The sequence below is a fragment of the Podarcis erhardii genome (genome assembly GCF_964252035.2).
Source record: "Podarcis erhardii genome assembly, chromosome: 4".
Classification (NCBI taxonomy): domain Eukaryota; kingdom Metazoa; phylum Chordata; class Lepidosauria; order Squamata; family Lacertidae; genus Podarcis; species Podarcis erhardii.
In genome coordinates, this window is record NC_138508.1 from 1,258,676 (window position 1) to 1,279,707 (window position 21,032).

The window sequence follows — 21,032 nt, forward strand, 5'->3', positions numbered from 1 at the left end:
CCCTCAACATGGTCTCCCCATCTCAGCTGTGAGGCTCCTTCCTCTGGCTCCATAGAAATTCTCCTCAGAGCGGAGGATCCACTCAGATCAGAGCCACTTCTCCCTCCCTCCCTCCACCCTCTCCTCATCCCCATCTTCTCTCAACCTTCCCTCTCTCCCATCTCAAATCCCCTCAGAAACGGCTCTCTTTATTTTCCCTCCAAAAGTGCTGGCGCCACCCCCCTCTGGGTAGCCAATCAGAAAGAGGCTCTGGCCCCCTGGTGGAATGGTGAGGCACTGCACTCCCAGACTCTGCTCTGGCTCTGCTGTCCGTCACAGCAGCCAGCTGCCCCAGCAGGCCTTGCAATCTCCCCACCGCTTGAGCCGTCCTCCATTGTCTCCCGAGACAGGCGGATGAGGAGAGAGCCATTCAGGGGCCACAGGAAAGGGGCATCGGGGGCCGACAGAGGCAAACTGGAGTGGGGCAGCATCGCCCAAATGATGCCTACTAAATCCCCAAAGTTTGAGGGATAGGGTCTCTTTCTCTTCCTTCTCAATATCAGTTATTTCTAGCTAAGAAATTGGGGAAAAGCAGCTAGTCATGAAGGATTTTTCTAGAGTGTTTTATTCATCCTTACCTGAATAAACACCTAGATAACGTGAAATTAATGGGTGTTAAGTGTCTCCAAATAACATTAAACCTATGCAAGCAGATTATTGGAATAGGACAAATGATTCCCCCACCTCCTGGAATTCCCTAGGCAAAAAAATTTAAATGTTATGGAAATCATGGGGGAGGCACATCTTTATAGTTGTTGCAATGTTACAAATATTAGGCCTGAATGTATCCTTTTGACTTGACAGCTCAGGTAAGGTACCTAGCTTTATAAATTCCTAGAAAATCCATACTTTAACAGCCTCTCCTCATTCCATGTTAGGAGTCATTCTGCAAAGAAACAGAAAAGTTGATTGTAACTTTAAGAACCTTTTCTGTGAGTTCTGAGCTGATTAGGTACAGCTGGTCATGACTACAAAAGGAGGGAAAGTTACAGTTTGAATTTACCTGCAGAGAGAGAACACCCATGATCACAGCAGATGGTGACAGCTGTCACGAAATTAAAGGACGCCTGCTTCTTGGGAGAAAAGCAATGCCAAACCTAGACAGCATCTTAAAAAGCAGAGACATCACCTTGCCGACAAAGGTCCGTACAGTTAAAGTGCCATGGAGGCCCCTGGGGGGCTAGGGTGGTGGAAGGGGACACTGGAACATTGAAGCCAGAAACTCTGCTGGGTGGTCTGGTCGTCTCCTGCCCGCCCCAGCTCCCAGGGGAGCCATCAGGAACAGCCACTTCCCCCTGCCCATGGCCAGTGAGAGGAGGGGAGGGGAAAGAGATGCAGCCAGCTTGGCTTTCAGAGACAAACACCTTCCTCTCCTTCTTCCTCCAAGAGGCAATGAGAGAAATGTCTTCTTCGTGGGCTTCCTGGCGCTGCCAGAGAGACCATCCAACCGGACCAGCCACCTCCCCCCCCCCACTGCTTCTGCCCCCCAACTCTAGCGGCTCTTCTGCTGCATGAAATGAGAAATCAGCAATGGCAGAGGCACCCACTCTGGGCTTTGGATTGCAGGCAGCAGAAGGAGCCAGAATCTTGTCCTTCTGCCCCTGGTGCTTAGCAGTTCTGCCAAAGGGAACCTTTGTCCAGCGTCTCCTGATTATCCTGCCTCACTGGGGGTTGGACTAGATGACCCCAGGGTCCCTTCCAACTCTACGATTCTACATTCCTACAATCTGCTGAATGGAAATTCAGATTTAGAACATGCTCTGCATGATCCCAAGAGGAACACACTTTGCCCCTATGTGGTGAAGGTCCTGGCTTCCGTCCCTAATGCATATTTCAAATAGTTCCCAGAGAGGTTTGCCAGGTAGAACTGCAGATACAAATATATGAAAAGAAAATGATGAAGGCTCACCTCCCCCTAGGTCTATAGATTAATCCATCCTTTAATTTAACAGGCGGGTCAGTCCTTTATGTGTCCTAGATCTTAAACACTGTCGTTTTCCGCTCACAGGGCATTTTAAACTGTGCCACAACCAATCTGCCATTAGCCCAGGTTGACATCCAGAATTCTCTTCTGTACTGTCTTTCCAAATGCTAATGAGCTGATGCCTCAGCATAAACACAATAATTCCCGTCTGGGGTTCTTTGTTTGTCATTCTGCAGCCTTATTGGAGTTCACCGATTGGGTCTGCGTTGCTCCCGGACAGGAGGAAGGAAGTCAAATGACACCGAGGGTTGGTTCAGAGAAAGAGTTCTTTATTTCTGCTCTCCGGAACAGCAGAAAGGCACCTGTGTGGTGTGTCCACAGCAAGTCCAAAGAAATGAGAAATTTCATGCAGTATATATATCCTCCAGACACCCTCTCCCCCTTCCCCAGGAATCCAACCACGTCAGCTTGTACACGCAGGTGGACATCACAGATGTTCCTGCTCCGACACTCTTAACCATAAAAGGGTATTCCTTCCTGTACTTCTGACCATAAAAGGATCTTCCTGTTCCTACTCTTATCTTGGAGCAAGAGGTCACCATCTCCAAGAACACCCTCTGGCGCTGTTCCCAGCCTAGGTCTGTGCGCCTTTGTGGTCAGGATATAAGATAAGGCTCAGATGTGTCTTCCCTGTTCTACTGGTAGAGTCAAGGCCATCCTTGCCATCACAAACTGATAAAGGAGAGGGCTCTGAGCACTTGTTTATACAGCTGGGTTTTGGGCTCAAGAGCTCAAGTTAAAGCATTTTAGCAAAGGAGGTTGTTGCTAGAGCCATAATAATTTCACACAGTCAATTTTGTAGTTAAACTTAGCATTTACTTGTATATTTCCAACAGTTTTTCAAAGGGAGATTTGCCAAATAAAACAGCAGATGCAAAATATATCAAAAAAGATAGTAGAGGCTCACCTCCCTCAGTTACGACTAAAGTCTTTCTCCAGATCAAAACCTTCTCAGTGGCTGATTTAATTAGCAAATTATTTTATCTCCACTAGTTCAGAGGATGCCTATTAGTTAAGTCTGAATTTTATCTTAAAAAACAGGTTTCTTCTGCTCATGGAGCCAGCTCCGGAGAGTTGCCGAGACGTGCAGTGCATAGCACCCTGCACCCCTGCCCTCCACATTCCTTCAGGACAGGCAGCAGGTATCGGATGATCTGCGGGTGGAGCTGGCCCCCTGGCCCCGGGGAGTTTCGGGGAGGATAATTACTCCCATATTATCCTCATTAGCCGCAGGAAAGGCTCTGCTGGAATGGACACAGCCGATTGCCATGGCAGCTAGACCGGAAGTCCTAAGAATGCGTTGAGCATTGCAGCCTCCAAGCAAATAGAAGTTAGGCACATTGACATTGCAACTGCCTTTCTTCATGGACAGATTTCAGAGGAAACCTACATGAGACAGCATAAGGTTTTCTTAAACCACATGAGGCACATTTAGTGTGCAAACTGCAGAAAGGACTTTATGGACTTAAGCAGGCTGCTAGGGCCTGGAATCAGAAACTGCACAAGATGTTGATGCAGCTTGGGTACAAGCAAGGCCCTGCCGACAAGTGTCTGTACAGCAAGTCGAGTAATGGACAATTTTCATATGTTCTTGTTTTTGTTGATGATTGATTATTGCCACAGCAAATGACAGAGACAATGCACAGGTTGTAAAACACCAAAGCAAAGATGTTGCTTTATTATTTATACCCTGCTGATCTGGCTGGGTTTCCCTAGGCACTCTGGGCGGCTTCCAACAAACAACTAAAAATACATTAAAACATCAGACATTAAAAACTTCCCTAAACAGGTAGGTATTTGCCTGGCTCCTAAAGCTATATAATGGAGGATTTCCCAACCTTTGTATGAATTCTCTGATGGGAAGTGAGATTGCAGCCCGAACTAAAGCTCTTTCCACATTCCACACATGGATGGGGTTTCTCCCTTGTATGAATTCTTTGATGGGAAGTGAGAGAGGACCTCTGATTGAAGCTCTTTCCACATTCCAAACACTGATAGGGTTTTTCCCCTGTATGAATTCTTTGATGGGAAGTGAGATTGCAGCTCTTACTGAAGCTCTTTCTACATTCCACACACTGATATGGTTTCTCCCCTGTATGAATTCTTTGATGGGAAGTGAGAGAGGAGCTATTAGTGAAGCTCTTTCCACATTCCACACACTGATAGGGTTTCTCCACTGTATGAATTTTATGATGGGAAGTGAGCCTGTGGCTGTGACTGAAGCTCTTTCCACATTCCACGCACTGATAGGGTTTCTCCCCTGTATGAATTCTTTGATGGGAAGTGAGAGAGGATCTATGAGTGAAGTTCTTCCCACATTCCACACACTGATAGGGTTTTTCCCCTGCATGAATTCTTTGATGGGAACTGAGATTGTGGCTCTGACTGAAGCTCTTTCCACATTCCACACACTGATATGGTTTCTCCCCTGTATGAATTCTTTTATGGGAATTGAGAGAGGAGCTCCTACTGAAGCTCTTTCCACATTCCACACACTGATATGGTTTCTCCCCTGTATGAATTCTTTTATGGAAAGTAAGAGTGGATCTATCAGTGAAGTTCTTCCCACAATCCACACACTGATAGGGTTTCTGCCCTGTGTGAATTTTTTGATGGGAAGTGAGATAGGATCTCTGATGGAAGCTCTTTCCACATTCTGCACACTGATAGGGTTTCTCCCCTGTATGAATTCTTTGATGGGAACTGAGATGACGGCTCTGACTGAAGCACTTTCCACATTCCACACACTGATAGAGTTTCTCCCCTGTATGAATTCTTTTATGGAAAGTGAGAGTGGATCTATCAGCGAAGTTCTTCCCACAAAACACACATTTATAGGGTTTCTCCCCTGTATGAATTCTTTGATGGGTATTGAGATGGTCGCTCCTACTGAAGCTCTTTCCGCATTCCACACACTGATAGGGTTTCTCCCCTGTATGAATTCTCTGATGGGAAGTGAGATAGGCGCTATTAGTGAAGCTCTTTCCACATTCCATGCACTGACAGGGTTTCTTTCCGATGAGATTTTGTTGATGGGAAGTGGAATGGGAGCTCTCACTGCAGCTCTCGCCACACTCCAAATTTTTATGTGGCTTCTCCTCTCTGGGGATTTTGTTGTGGTCATCCTTGTTCTCGATTTCCAGTTCATCACAATCTGCAATGGAGACAAAAAGGGATTAGAGCCTTGGGAAGAAATGGAGAACTGAAAGAAACTGTGTGTGTGTTCATTACCTTTGTTGTTTGTCATTAACCAACATATTTATTATTGGATTCTTATGGGTTGTTGAATGTTGCTTTGTTTGATATACAGTAGTGGCCAAAATTGTGGAAGCCTTTTGGAAAAAAGTGTATTTCAGACGTTTGATGGCTCATAAAACCACTTCTTTTGGAGTAGTATCATAAAATTATATATCAATGGAAAGATAATTTAATCAAGAATGTAATGCAATTATGATTGTTCAATTACCGTATTTTTCTACCGAAGAAGATTCAGGTGTGGTAGGATGAAGAAGGGAGAGAAAATGATGCAGTGATAGAAAGTCGCAAGAGCAGAAAAAGGAAATAACAGTCCCTGCTGAGTGAGTACAAAAGTGAAAGTCCTCAGTAACAATGTGCTGAGGCAAAGGCTACTTTAAAACAAAGAGCTGAAGAAGAGATAAGTAGAAACTTTGAATCTTATTTTGGGAGAAGACTTATGAGGGAGAGAGGGAAGGTGGTTTAAGAAGTTTAAAGAGACATTTTACAAGGACAAAAAAAAAGATTAGAACCAAATGGAATTTAAATAGAGGAAATTAAACCACACATGTTTATGCTTCATATATATTGCAAAGTGGATTATTGTTTTCTCCCCTGGCAGACTACTACTCTCTCTTTTAATGGTATTTTCTCCTCCCTGACTCTTATTGACTTTTACTCTCTTTTACTCCCTCTCTGCTTTTCTTTTATCCTCATGAAGATTAAGCCATCAAGAGGCTAAGAAAAGAGAAGAGCTTAAATGTAATTCCCCCCTTTTTTTCTTTCTTTCTTTTAAATATATTTATTAGGCTTTTGTAAAAGAAAGGACACATAACTATTTATAATGGTTCTAGAGGTGATAGCAAACAGGATGAGGAAAATACCGGAAATTCGTGGAATCAAAATTGGAAAGAAGGAATATAAATTGAAAGCGTATGCAGACGACCTGGTACTTACTCTAGAAGAACCACAAATTACTGTTGGTAAAGCATTACAAGAATTAGAGGAGTTTGGTAAATTATCAGGATTAAAATTAAATAAAAAGAAAAACAAAAATGATGACCAAAAATCTGGAGAAGTATGTGACAGAGCAGTTAGAACAAAAATATGGAATTAAAGTAGCGAAAAAAGTGAAATATCTAGGGATCCAATTAACAATGAGAAACATTAATTTAATCAGTGATAACTACAATACAACATGGAAAGAAATTAAAAGAGATTTGGACAATAAAGCTATCTTGGTCTGGGAGAATAAAGCTATCTTGGTCTGGGAGAATGGCCGCAATAAAAATGAGCATTCTTCCGAAGATGCTATTTCTTTTTCAGGCAATTCCAGTAATTAAGGAATCAACACAATTTAAGGATTGGCAAAAAAACACTGTCAAAATTCATCTGGCAAGGAAAAAGACTAAGAATTAAATTTCAATTATTAACAGATTGGAAGAGAAGAGGGGGATTCTCTGTTCCAAATTTAAAATTATATTATGAAGCATCTTGTCTATGTTGGATCAAGGAATGGATTACGTTAGAAAACACGGATTTATTGGATTTAGAAGGATTTAACAACAGATATGGTTGCATGGGCTGGATGAATCCCAAGCCGGAATTAAGATTGCCGGAAGAAATATCAACAACCTCAGATATGCAGATGACACAACCTTGATGGCAGAAAGTGAGGAGGAATTAAAGAACCTTTTAATGAGGGTGGATGAGGAGAGCGCAAAATATGGTCTGAAGCTCAACATCAAAAAAAAAAGATCATGGCCACTGGTTCCATCACCTCCTGGCAAATAGAAGGGGAAGAAATGGAGGCTGTAAGAGATTTTACATTCTTGGGCTCCATGATCACTGCAGATGGTGACAGCAGTCACGAAATTAGAAGACGCCTGCTTCTTGGGAGAAAAGCAATGACAAACCTAGACAGCATCTTGAGAAGTAGAGACATCACCTTGCCAACAAAGGTCCGTATAGTAAAAGCTATGGTTTTCCCAGTAGTGATGTAGGGAAGTGAGAGCTGGACCATAAAGAAGGCAGATCGCCAAAGAATTGATGCTTTTGAATTATGGTGCTGGAGGAGACTCTTGAGAGTCCCATGGACTGCAAGAAGATCCAACCTCTCCATTCTGAAGGAAATCAGCCCTGAGTGCTCACTGGAAGGACAGATCCTGAAGCTGAGGCTCCAATGCTTTGCCCACCTCATGAGAAGAGAAGACTCCCTGGAAAAGACCCTGATGTTGGGAAAGATGGAGGACACAAGGAGAAGGGGATGACAGAGGACGAGATGATTGAACAGTGTTCTCGAAGCTACCAGCATGAGTCTGACCAAACTGCGGGAGGCAGTGGAAGACAGGAGTGCCTGGTGTGCTCTGGTTCAGGGGGTCACGAAGAGTCGGATACGACTAAATGACTAAAGAACAACAACAATGGTTGGCATTCTTATTTGTGGCTTAATAAGGCCAAAGTTCATAGAGGCTTTTCGAATCACATTTTTAGAGGTGCTCTATATGAAGTTTGGGAGGAAAAAAAAATTATTAGAAAGAAACACACCCTGGTGGCTTTCACCGATAGACATACTAACAACAAAAAAACTGAACGTGGAAGGAAAAAGAATAACTTTTGAAATTGTCTTAGTAAAAACGGATAGAGGATGGAAAATTAAAACATACGAGGAATTAAAAAACAAATTAACAGGGTGGTTACAATACCACCAGGTAAATGCTTTATGGAATGAAGATAAAAAATTAGGATTCAGTGAGAAAAAATCTAAATATCAAACAGAAATCTTGGAGGGAAAACAAAGCTTTTATCGAAGATGTACAGTCTTCTATTGGAATGGGATACCAAAGACGAGGAAATCAAGGAGGTGATGGTAAAGTGGGAGATTGACCCGGGTTATAACATAGATTAGGAGAAATGGACAACTTTATGGAATAAGGGAATGAAATTTACTGCATGTTCCACTTTAAGGGAAAACCTAGAAAAAATGATGTATAGGTGGTATATTACCCCAGTCAAATTAGTAAAAATGTATAAAATGGGAAACAAAGCTAGCTGGAAATGTAAAAGTAAAGATGGAGACCTATATCATATGTGGTAGACATGCGAGAAAATGAAAAGATTCTGGGATCCAATATATAATGAAATAAATAAAACTTTTAGGTATACCTTGCCAAAAAAACTGGAGGCATTTTTATTAGGGATAATAGGGGACGAAATAAAAAAGGTTGATCATAAGTTATTTCAGTACGCAACGGTGGCAGCCAGGATTTTAGTTGCACAAAAATGGAAGACATCAGAAATCCCAAATGTTATGGAATGGCAGGTAAAATTATTTGAATATATGGAATTAGCGAAAATGACACATAGGATTAGAAACCAAAAAGGATCAAAGTTTGTAGAAGAATGGAGTAAATTTGTAGCACACATAGAAATTAATTGTAGAAGTTTAGGACTACAGCAGGATTAGATTAACTCTTGTGATGTATATGTAAAAAACTCGATGAAACTGTAAGAGATGAGAATTACTAAGAAAACCGAAACTGGGAAGGAGGGAAGTCGAGGCGTGATCTAGCGCAATGTAGATATGATGACAGCATGTGTGATTGCAAAGAATGTATTATTTAATTCTTTATTTATTATTTATCATTTTGTATCAGTGTTTTGTTATTTTTTTTTCTTTATGTTTTTTTCTTTTTTGGAAAATGCCAATAAAAAAGAAAGAAATAAAAAAGAAAGAAAGAAAATATACGAGGTTTGTCACATAGAGCTATTTTTTGAATTTCCAGGCAGATAGGATGATCCCACAGGGAGCCTTACCAAGAGAGGCCACGATCCCAAGATTCTCCTCCATGACGTCCTTATGCAGAGCTCTCTGGTCAGGATCCAGCAACGCCCACTCCTCGTCCGTGAAACAAACAGCAACATCTTCAAAGCACACTGGACCCTAAAAAAAAAAAGGGAAATGTCCTCCTCTGAGACAGCAGAAATATGATCTGCAACACAATGCTCTGTTGTTTCCTTCCTTCTTAATTGCTGTGATATATATATATAATTTTAACTAATGAACTATAAGATGTACCACAAAACTTATCCCTTATACAATCTTTTTAGACTTCCTTCAGCACCTCTGATGATCCACCATTTTAACCACTTCTTATGCATTTCTTAACTTTATATTGCCTTTACATCTCTTAACAAATCATCCTCCCCCTTGTCCATTTTTTCCATACTTCTAATAATACTCCTCACAAAACTTCTTGCAATCCTACAAACGTCGTCTGTTCTTCACAATTACCGTATTTTTCACTCTATAACACGCACCTGACCATAACACGCACATCGTTTTTAGAGGAGGAAAACAAGGGGAAAAACATTCTGAATGAAACAGTGGATGTATCATTTTTGTGCTTCATGCTGTGGCCACAGACATGTGATCTGATGGTGAATTTGGGGTGACCCAATGCAAAGATCCTGAGGATCCATGTGGATCCATGCTTTGTAACCACATTTTAAGTGGGGAGCAAAGGAAAAACAAAGAAGGGACATGAGAGGGGTGTATAGAGAAGCAGCTGGCTAAGAATGCAGAAGAGGGATTTAACGGGAGGGAGGAAAGAAAGGCAAAAGTTTCCCCCCACCCAAGCCAGCCATCTCTCTCTCTCTCTCTCTCTCTCTCTCTCCCCCCCCCTCTCTCCCTCTCCCCCAGCAGCACCGGAGCACAGAGGCGACACTCTGCTTTCCCCTCTGCTTGCCTGGAGGGGAGGGGCTTTCCCTGCTCTTTGTTCCGTTTCTGCAAACACAGCAACGAAACAGAGGGGGTGGGGAGTAAGACCCTGAGGCAGAATGCAGGAAAGCAGCCACTTCCTCTTTTCAGGTTTCCCTTCTCCGTGAAGCACGATTTGATTTTTGCCTGATTTTTCGGCTCCAGGGACCACACATTCGCTCTATAACACGCACAGACATTTCCCCTTCCTTTTTAGGAGAAAAAATCTGCGTGTTATAGAGGGAAAAATACGGTACTTTTCAGTTTACTCCAGTCTTCCGTGAATTTCTGGTCTCGCTGGTTTTGAATCCTTCCTGTTACTTTATCTAATTCTGCTGCGTTATTTCAGAAGGATTGCTTTGCTGCACATTTTAATTATGGGTAGCTATTTTAACGCTTTAATTGAATTCTTTTATTCTGCTTTTAATTACGGGTATTCGTCTTTTTGCAAATAGGTGGTACTCCAGCTTATGTTTACGTTATTCTGCCTACGCAAGCATTCCAGTTTCCCCGATGGAAGGATCCACTTTCTCCTCTCCTCGTGAGTTGTTCTGGGGAGGTTCCCTTCCAATGCCCTAGAGCCAAATTCAAGGGGTTCATGGGGGCATGGAGAGGGGGAGGAGTGGGGGGCAGGCCCCATTTTGCAGCAGATAGGGCTGGCTAGGTAAATCCTGGACACTATTTGTAATTGTCTGTCCACTGCTTAGAAGCCTGTTTTAGCATTCAGTGATGAATACAGAAATACAAGAAGCCTAGTTTGGATGGCCATCTGTCTTGGGTGAACTAGCTGAGATTCCTGCAATGCAGGGGGTGGGACTTGATGACCCTTGGGGTCCCTTTCAACTCTAGGATTCCATGAAAACTGCAACTACAGATGAATCCTACAGGCGACATTCAGAAGGCTGGTGTCACTGAGTTATCTGGGCAGGAAATCCCACAGTTCACAGCTGGAGTTAACTCTTTATCAGCAAGAACACAATATTCACAGACTTGGCTGAGTTTCAGGCCTAATGAGAAGAGCAGCTCATTCCCGGAGGGGCTGTCAGTTTGCACTGTCAATCTAGACTAGTTGCCTAGGTAGAAGTTTCTTTAGTGTGGAGGTATATGAAAAGTGAGATTATATAGTGCAAAGTTTGAAAAGAGTGAAGACCCCGGCTCCCCACAACTTTTTAAGTCCCTCCCCCCGGGGTTTCTAGCATACAATTGAACAGTGCGCCAGTGTGCAGCCTGCCTTTGCTCCTCCAATGTCAGACATTTCCTGGCTCTGAGAGATGAGCAGGGAGGGGGGCTTCTGGCAGAAGCAGAGGGAGCCCCCGGTGGCTCCTCCTTCTCCTGACTCACCTCTGCCTCTCGACCTCCCTCTGCCCACTTGCCTCCTTCCTCTTCTGCCTCTGATTCTGCACTGCATTCCGCCACAGAGTCTCCCAGCTCACTAAGCCCTGTTACCCCTTCAGCTTCTGACACCTCCTCTTCCCAGGCTTCCCCCTCTGACCGCTCATCCTTCTTCCACCTCCACTTCTTGGGCTCTGAGCCATCTTCCCTTCCTGGTTCCCTGGCTGCTTCCTCCCACCATTCCTCTGTGCCCAACCAGTCCATGACATTGCTCCATCCCTTGGCCTCTGACCCCACAAGGCAGCTTCTCCTGACCTGATCTGGTTCCACAGCTGCTGCTTCCCTTCTGCCCACATGAAAAGATGGATCAGGAGGTTTTGCCGGCATCATTCTTTCACCTGCAAGAGAAAAAAAGGTAATCAGGATGCTAGGAGTGCCTGCTTCTCTCACAGAGGAAACAGGGCATCTCTAACTACAGATGGGCTTTGAGAAAGTCTTACCTGCTGAGTGCAGTTGAAGGTTTGTGCCCATTTCATATGTTAGTAATGCAGAAATACATCTCTCCTCCTCTGGACCCTTCCTCCCAACTCCCCCCCCCCAAAAAAAAACTTGATGAAAAGAACCCAGAGATTAGTTGGGAAAGCAACAGAATGAGACCAAACAGAGAAAAGCCACCTTCCTCCTTACCCAGTGGCCTCTCTCTGGTGTCCAACGGAGGCCTCTCTGCCTCACAGGAATCCAGGTCCATTTCTGCAAAACGATCCCTTTTCTGAAAGAGCAACAAGGATTCAAAACATAGAATGGCGAGAAATATTAGAAAGATAATGACAAAGACAGAATCTTTAAGGGTGTTAGATCTCATTCCATGGATGCCTTCCCAGGAAAAGAATGGGCCAACAGTAGAGCATTATGGGATGTTCTCCATCCTGTTGGATCCCCTTGGGAGTATCCAGAGCAAACTCTCTCTCACCTGCTTCCTCTCCTCTGCCTGACTCAGGAGGAAACCTTCGGCCAGGGCCACCGCCTGGGAACTGGTCTCCGCTCCACAGTCCCTCACCCAGCTCTCCATCTCCGGGGGAAGGACAGCCAGGAACTGCTCCAAGATCACCAGGTCCAGCATCTCAGCTTTCGTGTGCCTTTCTGGCTTCAGCCACTGGTGGCAAAAGTGGTAGAGTCGGCTGCAAACCTCTCGGGGTCCTTTGGCCTCCTGGCAGCAGAACTGCCTCACCTGCTGGCTCTGCACCTCTGAGCGGAGGGTGTCCTCCTCACCCAGGATCTTCTGCCCAGAGTTTCCCCAGAATCCCCCACTGCTCCCAGTTTGGATGACATGGCCTCTTCCTGCTCCAGGAATGACATGGCCTCTTCCTGCTCCAGGGCCAGCTGGGTCTTGCTCATCCATCTGTGGTCTCAGGAAGTCTCTAAGAGATCAGAAGGAACCCTTTGGTCTTCTGCCAAGTTCTGTCTGTCTGAATGAGAAGCTCTAGCAAATCCTACAAAGCAAATACATTGTTTAGTTACAGAATTTTTAGGTCAGAAGAAGAGAAATGTTCCTTGAGCAAGCATGGATGAGTCTTCCTAGGAATCAGGGTGGGACTGTACCAAACCATGAGATATCTTCTGAAGAAGAAGACGGAGGAGGAGGAGGAGGAGGAGAGAAGAGGAAGAAGAAGGAGAGGAGGAGGAGGAGGAGAAAGCAGACTCTAGCCCTCCTAGAAGGAAGATTGCAATGCAAAATGTGGAGGCCACTGAAGGGATTTCTCTGAGGTGAATCAGTCTGGTGCTCCTGCCTTTGAGTAAATGCAAGAAGTCAGAACTGACTGACAAGGGAATAATTTGTATCTTGTGGAAAATGGATGCCTGGCTCTAGTGGGGGTCCTCATTCGGGGGTCCTCAGGAGTTGCTCCCCCCACCCCCACTCCCCTGCTTCTGTCTTCTTTTCTTGCACTTGGTCTCTCTGCCGCTCTCATGACAGATTCATGGGGTGGGGTCCCTTTTTCTTTGCTCTGAGGGCCAGGAATGTATCTGGACAAGGGCCAAGTGGGTGGAGCCAAAGACATCTCCCTTGAAGCTTAGGGTGAAAGACAGGAAATTTATTATTCTCTTAGAGAGCTTAACACATGCACAGCCATTGATGCCCAGGTCCCTGGAGGCTCAGTGAGGAGCAGCGCCCATTTCCGGCTGCTTTGCCAGCACCAATCCCTTTGGGAGAGAGAGGATGGGGTCCTGGGATGCCCTGCTCTGGGTGCGAGGGGATGGCTGCCGTGGCCTCCGTGGGGAGCTGCCCTGGGAGACACTGGGAGACACTGGGAGACACTGGGAAACTGGTCCCCAATGCAGCAGCCAGACTCTGGGCTGGGATCCCTCTCTTTACTCCTGGCCTCGCTTTCCCACCTTTTCTTCCTCCCTCCCTGTGGGGTTTTTTTGGGGGGGGGGGGCTAGTCCATCTCGTCCAGCTTTGGAAAACCATTTGCACATGTTCCCTCTGTTGTGCAATGGGACTCCTTTGTTTGAAGAAGGGAGATTTCGTGGGAGAATCATTGTTTTTCTGAAGGGGGGGCGGAGGGCCAACTGAGTTTGGGATCCTCTGATCTGCAGGAAGGAGAGCGTGGCAGCCCTGGCCCCTCCCTGGCAGGACCCCCCCCCCAGGCCCCCTCCCCTACTGCAGCCCTGGGACCCCCACCAGATCCCAGAGAGAGAGAGGGGAGACTCACCAGATCCCGGGAGGGGAGAGCGAGGCAGCCCTTGCAGGAGAGACACCCAAGCAGGGAAGGACTGGGGGGGTGGGGCTTGGAGCTGGAGGACCTGCCCCCCCTTGCTTCCTGGCCTCTCTAGGAAGGCAGCTCACTTCCCTTTAACCCTTGCAAGGCCAGTACCCCCCCCCCCCCGCTCAGCCCTCTCTCGCCTTTCTGAACCTCAGCTCTTTATTCTTTATAATGGCTCTAAGGGGGCAGCTTCCCCTGGATCCGCCTATGGCAAGGGATCCTTTTTTGGGGGGGCCTTTGGCTCTTGGCTGGGCTCTGAGCATCTCCCTCCGTCCCTTTTGGGGGGGGCCTGTGGCTCTTGGCTGGGCTCTGAGCATCTCCCTCGGTCTCTTTTTGGGGGGCCTTTGGCTCTTGGCTGGGCTCTGAGCATCTCCCTCGGTCCATTTGGGGGGGGGGGTCTTTGGCTCTTGGCTGGGCTCTGAGCATCTCCCTCGGTCCCTTTTGGGGGGGTCTTTGGCTCTTGGCTGGGCTCTGAGCATCTCCCTCGGTACCTTGGGGGGGGGCCTTTGGCTCTTGGCTGGGCTCTGAGCATCTCCCTCGGTCCCTTGGGGGGGGGCCTTTGGCTCTTGGCTGGGCTCTGAGCATCTCCCTCGGTCCCTTTTGGGGGGGGCGTTTGGCTCTTGGCTGGGCTCTGAGCATCTCCCTCGGTCCCTTTGGGGGGGGCGTTTGGCTCTTGGCTGGGCTCTGAGCATCTCCTTCGGTCCCTTTTGGGGGGGCCTTTGGCTCCTGGCTGGGCTCTGAGCATCTCCCTCGGTCCCTTTGGGGGGGTCTTTGGCTCTTGGCTGGGCTCTGAGCATCTCCCTCGGTCCCTTTTTTGGGGGGGGCCTTTGGCTCTTGGCTGGGCTCTGAGCATCTCCCTCGGTCCCTTTTGGGGGGCCCTTTGGCTCCTGACTGGGCTCTGAGCATCTCCCTCGGTCCCTTTGGGGGGGGGGCTTTGGCTCTTGGCTGGGCTCTGAGCATCTCCCTCGGTCCCTTTTGGGGGGGGCCTTTGGCTCTTGGCTGGGCTCTGAGCATCTCCCTCGGTCCCTTTGGGGGGGGGCCTTTGGCTCTTGGCTGGGCTCTGAGCATCTCCCTCGGTCCCTTTTTTGGGGGGCCTTTGGCTCTTGGCTGGGCTCTGAGCATCTCCCTCGGTCCCTTGGGGGGGGCCTTTGGCTCTTGGCTGGGCTCTGAGCATCTCACTCGGTCCCTTTTTGGGGGGGCCTTTGGCTCTTGGCTGGGCTCTCAGCATCTCCCTCAGTCCCTTTTGGGGGGGCCTTGGCTCTTGACTGGGCTCTGAGCATCTCCCTCGGTCCCTTTTGGGGGCGGGCCTTTGGCTCTTGGCTGGGCTCTGAGCATCTCCCTCGGTCCCCAGCAGGCCTTGCAATCTCCCCACCGCTTGAGCCGTCCTCCATTGTCTCCCAAGACAGGCAGATGAGGAGAGAGCCATTCAGGGGCCACAGGAAAGGGGCATCGGGGGCCGACCGAGGCAAACTGGAGTGGGGAACCATCGCCGAAAGGATGCCTACCTCTCTCTCTTCTTCCTTCTCTATATCAGTTATTTCTAGCTAAGAAATTGGGGGAAAGGCAGCTACTCTGTGTAGGGCTTCTTGGGGTTGAGATCCGTAAGCTGAGTATGGTACGATTTCTCAGCAATAAATAGGATACACTTTTACGGGTGTTACGGAAGATTCCAGGTTGATTGACGACTCATCCGCCCAGCCAGTCGGGTGCAAGTCCCTCATGGATCCATGCGGTCGGTAAAAGAAGCAAGTTCCGGCCAAGTAATTTGGAGCAAAACAGCGGTCAGTAGACCTTGATCTTTCTTGTTGCCCAACAGGTCCCCACAGGAGCAAGAACCCAGAACCAAGGGTTACCTTGACTTTTACCCAGAGTACATTTCACAGGGCATCATGAATAGGCCCATACTACATCACAAAGGAGGAGGGGTATAAGATATACACAGGTTCAGCAGGGGCCAGACCCCGCTCCCAACGCCTCTTAAGTGCCCATCACCAAAAGAACAATGAGTCCCTTGGCATCTCCTTGCCCTCAGGACTTGTCTGGAAATGGGCTTTCAGAACACCTGACTTGCTAAAGTGCCTCTGGGGATGTCTATTGTTGCCCCCCCCCCCCCGTAACTCCCTGGGTGGGCGGCCAGGGCTCAGACAGTAACCAGAGCCCCAACGCCAGGAGCAGTCAAGGCGAAGGCTCCTAGAGGGACCAGGAAGTGCTACATCTGCGACAGTGCACAGCACATGGCCAAAGAGTGTCCCCAGAGGCTCCAGAGGCAAACTGCAGCCTCAGCAACAGTAAGGGGAGCAGTTCAGCAGGGGGAACAGCTGCAGGGAAATGACGAAGCCTGGTTGGAAGCAGAGGCACTGGGGCCCAGCCAGGCGAGTCAGTGAAGCAGCCCCCAGCGATTTTGCAGCCCACAGACCCCCTTCCTGCCCAAACCAGTGGTGCAACTCACTGCATCGCTCCAGTTGCCCAATGGCCTCACCCTTGAAGTCCCAATTACCATTGACTGTGGTAGTAATGCAGACTTTGTAGGAGTGGACTTCATCAAGCAACATCGCATAGCGCTCCTACCAGCCACGATGCCCCTGAACGTCGTCACGGTCAATTGCAGAGAGCTACTAGGAGGACAGGTGGTACAGCAAACACCGCCAATGGTAATGCAAATTGGAAATCACCGCGAAGTCATCAGCTTCTACGTCACCCACCTGTCGGACACGCCCATAGTGTTGGGCATGAGTTGGTTGGATAGGCACAGCCCGGCATTGGCATGGTACCAGCGTCAATTGACCTTCTGCTCCTCCTACTGCGCAGAACACTGCCTCCTGACCAGCCAGGAAGATCAGGGGCAAGAGGATGAACCACAGCTACACTTAGGCATGGTGCAAGCGGTACCCAACAAGTACAAGGAGTTTTTGGAGGTCTTCTGTGAGAAGGAAGCGGACAAGCTGCCTCCCCACAGGCCCTACGACTGCAAGATTGACCTCCTGCCGGGGGCGACGCTGCCGACTGGAAAACTGTATTCCATGTCTGAAGACGAACTGCAAGAACTCAGGGAGTTCATAGATCACAACTTGAAGCGGGGATTCATCCAAGAATCCAAAGCAGTGGGGGGCAGTCCCGTGTTTTTCGTGAAGAAGAAAGACACGAACCAACGGAGATTGGTTTGTGATTACCGCATTATCAATTCCAGGACGAAGCCCACAGCTTTCCCCATGCCCAAGATCGACGACCTACTCGCGACGGTGAGGAAGGGACGCATCTTCACCAAGTTGGATCTACGAGGGGCGTCCAACCTTATACACATGCGGGAGGGCGATGAGTGGAAGACGGCCATGTTTACGCCTTTAGGCACCTATGAATATCGAGTTATGCCGTTTGGTTTGCAAAATGGCTCCCACTGTTTCCAAGCCTTCATGAATCACGTGTTAGCGGGACTCCTCTACAAGAAGTTCGTCTGCTTCCTGGACGACATCCTGATCTTCTCGGAATCGCAGGAGGCTCACGAGAGGGACGTCAAGGAGGTCCTGCAGAGACTACGGGAACACAGACTTTACGCCAAACTGGAGAAGTGCCAGTTCGACATGACGGAGGTGGATTTCCTGGGCTACAAGCTGTCCGACAAGGGACTCGCCATGGACAGCACCAAGGTCCGCTCGGTGCTGGACTGGAAGAGCCCGCGCAACCGGAAGGAGGTCCAGAAGTTCGTCGGCTTCGCCAACTTTTATCGCAAGTTCATCAAGGGGTTCGCGATGGAGACGGCGGCCATCACGGATACCCTCAGCTCCAAGAAGAAGAAGTTCACCTGGACGGACCAGTCGGAGTAGTCCTTTCGGAGACTCTAGCGTCTCTTCGCGTCCGAAGAACAGCTGCTACACGTAAACCCCAGCAAACCAATGAGGGTTGAAACGGATGCCTCGGACAGAGCGGTGGGGGCGGTCCTGTTGCAGCAAGATCCGCAAGGGGACTGGAGGCCATGCGCATTCTACTCCAGGAAACTCAGCAAGTCGGAACAGAACTACACCATCTGGGACAGAGAGTTGCTGGCCATTCATGCAGCCTTCAAGGCGTGGCGGCACTTCCTCATCAGAGCCAAACACACAGTGCAGGTCCGCACGGACCATAAGAACCTGGAGTACTGGCGCATGGCGTGGTTCCTGAACCAGAGACACATCCGCTGGGCGGAGTTCTTTGCGGATTTCGACTTCCGGATAGAATACATCCCCGGAGACAGCAACGTCATGGCGGATGCGCTGTCCAGGAAGCCGCAGTATCTCGAGGAAGCGGCACCGGCGGCGGCCAAACACATTTTCGCACCGAAAGCGTGGGCGTGCGCTTCAGCCACCGTAGACCTGGACGCCGTACGTCGCGCGCTGCAGACGGATTCGTTCACTCAATCCAAGATGGAGGAGGTGCGAAGAGGCACAGCAAAGGACGACGAGTTCCAGATACGCGACGGACTGCTCATCCGCAAAGGGGCCCTCTACGTGCCGGGAGACTACCTCCGCGCAAGAGTACTGCAGCAGTTACACGATGCGCCCAGCGCCGGGCACTTCGGCAAGGAAAAGACGGCGGAATTAGTAGCCAGACACTTTTGGTGGCCCAAGATGAGGGGAGAAGTTGCGGATTGCGTCACTAGGTGTGACACGTGCCAAAGGGCCAAACCAGTACACAGGCCGCCGGCGGGACTGCTGGAACCGCTACAGACGCCGCTCGAACCGTGGGAGAAAGTGGCCCTGGACTTTGTCACAGATCTGCCCAGCTCGCGAGGCAAAACAGCGGTACTTGTGGTCGTAGACCTGTTCACCAAGATGGCGCACTTCATTCCGTGCGCGAAGGTGGCCACAGCGGAACAGACCGCCAAGCTGTTCATAGACCACGTGTTCAAAGTTCACGGCTTACCGCGGTCCATCCTGTCCGACCGGGGGCACCAATTCATCTCGATCTTCTGGCAGAAGCTGCTGGGCATCCTGAACGTCAAGATCAACTTAGCACGACACCCGCGGCACGACACCCGCAGACCAACGGACAAGCGGAGAGGGTCAACGCCATCATGCAGCAGTACCTGCGATGCTACGCGAATCAACAGCCCTCGACCTGGGTGGACTACCTACCGCTGGCTGAGTTTGCCTACAACAACACAAAACACGTGTTGACGGGGGTGACACCGTTCTTCGCCAACAATGGACGGCATCCCAGAACCTTCCCGGGGTTAGAGACGAAAGGGGGGGGGAGATACGGGGAGCAGAGGCCTGGGCAGCGGAGTTGCAGGAGGTCCACAAGCAACTCCGAAGGCACTTGGAACGCGCAAAACACGCCTACAAAATGCAGGCAGACAGGCACAGGAGAGCCGGGGAAGACATCCAGGTGGGGGACTGGGTCTGGTTAGCAGCACAGGCAGTGCCGGCCAGAACATTAGCTAAGAAGAAGCTCAGACACAAGCAGCTAGGGCCTTACCAAGTCGAGGCACAAATCAATCCAGTGGCCTTCCGGTTGACACTCCCGGAGGACTCCAGAATGCACCCGGTCTTTCATAGATCAATGCTCACACCCTACAAGGAACCCCACAGATTTCAGGTGCCAGGGACCGCACCAGACCCACTCAGCAAAGCCCCAACGAGGGGGGGGGTCACAGAGGGCGGCGCCACTCAACGAGGTCACAGAGATTTTAGACTCGAGATGGGGGGAAGAGGGGGTTGAATATCTCCTCGCCAGGGAAGGTACCCCGGCCAGCGCCAACAGGTGGGTACCGTACTATGCCATGGAGGAGCACTACCTCAAAGACGAGTTCCACGCACTCTTCCCACACAGACCTATGCCGGCAGATTATTTCGACGAATATATTTTCACACCCACACTTTCAGCCAGCACGTTCCAGGGGTTCTCATCAGCTGAGGAAACGGCGCCAGACACAAGCTCCCCGGAGGGATCGCTCTCGGGGTTTGTCACAGACCGCTCTTATTGGTGGGACAATCAACCGGAGGTGGGGTGGAGCAGGGAACAGCAGAGGGGGCCCTTACACGCAGCATCGCCCGAGGCAACAGGGGGAGAGACGGACATGGACGTGTTGGGGGAGGATCCTGAGTTCGGGCACAGCTGCAGAGAGATGGAAGCAGAGGGAATCGACGTCGACGAGCCCATCACGGACTGGCCGGATCCAGCTGGTCGGTTGCACACCAGGGGGGAAGAACTGTATCCCGCACTCACCCCCACAGCACTGGAGCACCCGGAACCCGCACCCGAAGAGGGGGAGGGGGGAAGGGGGGCTTCGAGGAGGGGATGGATGTCAGGGGCTCAGGAGCAGAGGCACAGGGGAGAGAGGGAATGGAGAGCGAAGGGGAAGAATCTGAGGGCAGCGTAGGGGAGTATGACAGTGGCACGAGAGATTCCATGAGCTTCTCCAGCTAATCAGAAGATTCCCAGAGGGGGGCGCTGATGGCCAGGACAAGGGGGGTCCCAGGGGGGATGCACCAGAAACAAGAGGCCAGCGGGGACTCCCAAAGCAGCAGCTGGAGATCAGGACCAGCTTCCCCACCAGAGCGTAGTGGGGGGGAGGGTCCCATGGATCAGGGCCAGCGTCTCCCCCAGCAGGGAGAGAAGATGAGTCAGAGCTGGCCACGCCTCCATCACAGAGTGAGGGAACAGAGGGGAAGTCAGTTTCAGCTAGCCTCCCCGAAGGGGAAAGCAGTGATAGGAGCAGTGTAACGGTTAGGAGGAGGGTTGCCGGCTGGGCGCGCGCGCCAAGTTCAAATGTGCAGGTGCGCGGCACAGCAGGAAACACGGATTGGGAACCAGGTCCTAAAGCCCGCCGGAGGCAGGGGGAAGACTCAGGGGCATCAGCGTCAGAAGAGTGTAGAAGGAGCGAGACCCCAGCGGACAGGCGGACCCAGAGGAGGAAAGAGCAAAGGAAGAGGTGGAGCAAGGCTAG

The 21,032-nt window shown here is 49.4% G+C and overlaps 1 protein-coding gene and 1 long non-coding RNA gene across 2 annotated transcripts in view; one reads left to right on the forward strand and one right to left on the reverse strand.

Moving 5' to 3' along the window:
* Window positions 1–21,032, reverse strand: part of LOC309340935 (uncharacterized protein) — a 157,465-nt gene that overhangs the window by 61,727 nt on the left and 74,706 nt on the right. The window contains exons 7-9 of the mRNA XM_081860200.1: window positions 12,036–12,117; window positions 11,664–11,746; window positions 9,074–9,200 (exon numbers count right to left, since the gene is read on the reverse strand). Coding sequence (XP_081716326.1) covers window positions 9,074–9,200; window positions 11,664–11,746; window positions 12,036–12,117 — 292 coding nt within the window. The remainder of the gene's footprint in view (window positions 1–9,073; window positions 9,201–11,663; window positions 11,747–12,035; window positions 12,118–21,032) is intronic.
* LOC309341366 overlaps window positions 20,395–21,032 on the forward strand; it is a 52,045-nt gene continuing 51,407 nt past the window's right edge. Inside the window, exons 1-2 of the long non-coding RNA XR_014156269.1 lie at window positions 20,395–20,557; window positions 20,588–20,660. This is a non-coding gene — a long non-coding RNA (uncharacterized lncRNA). The remainder of the gene's footprint in view (window positions 20,558–20,587; window positions 20,661–21,032) is intronic.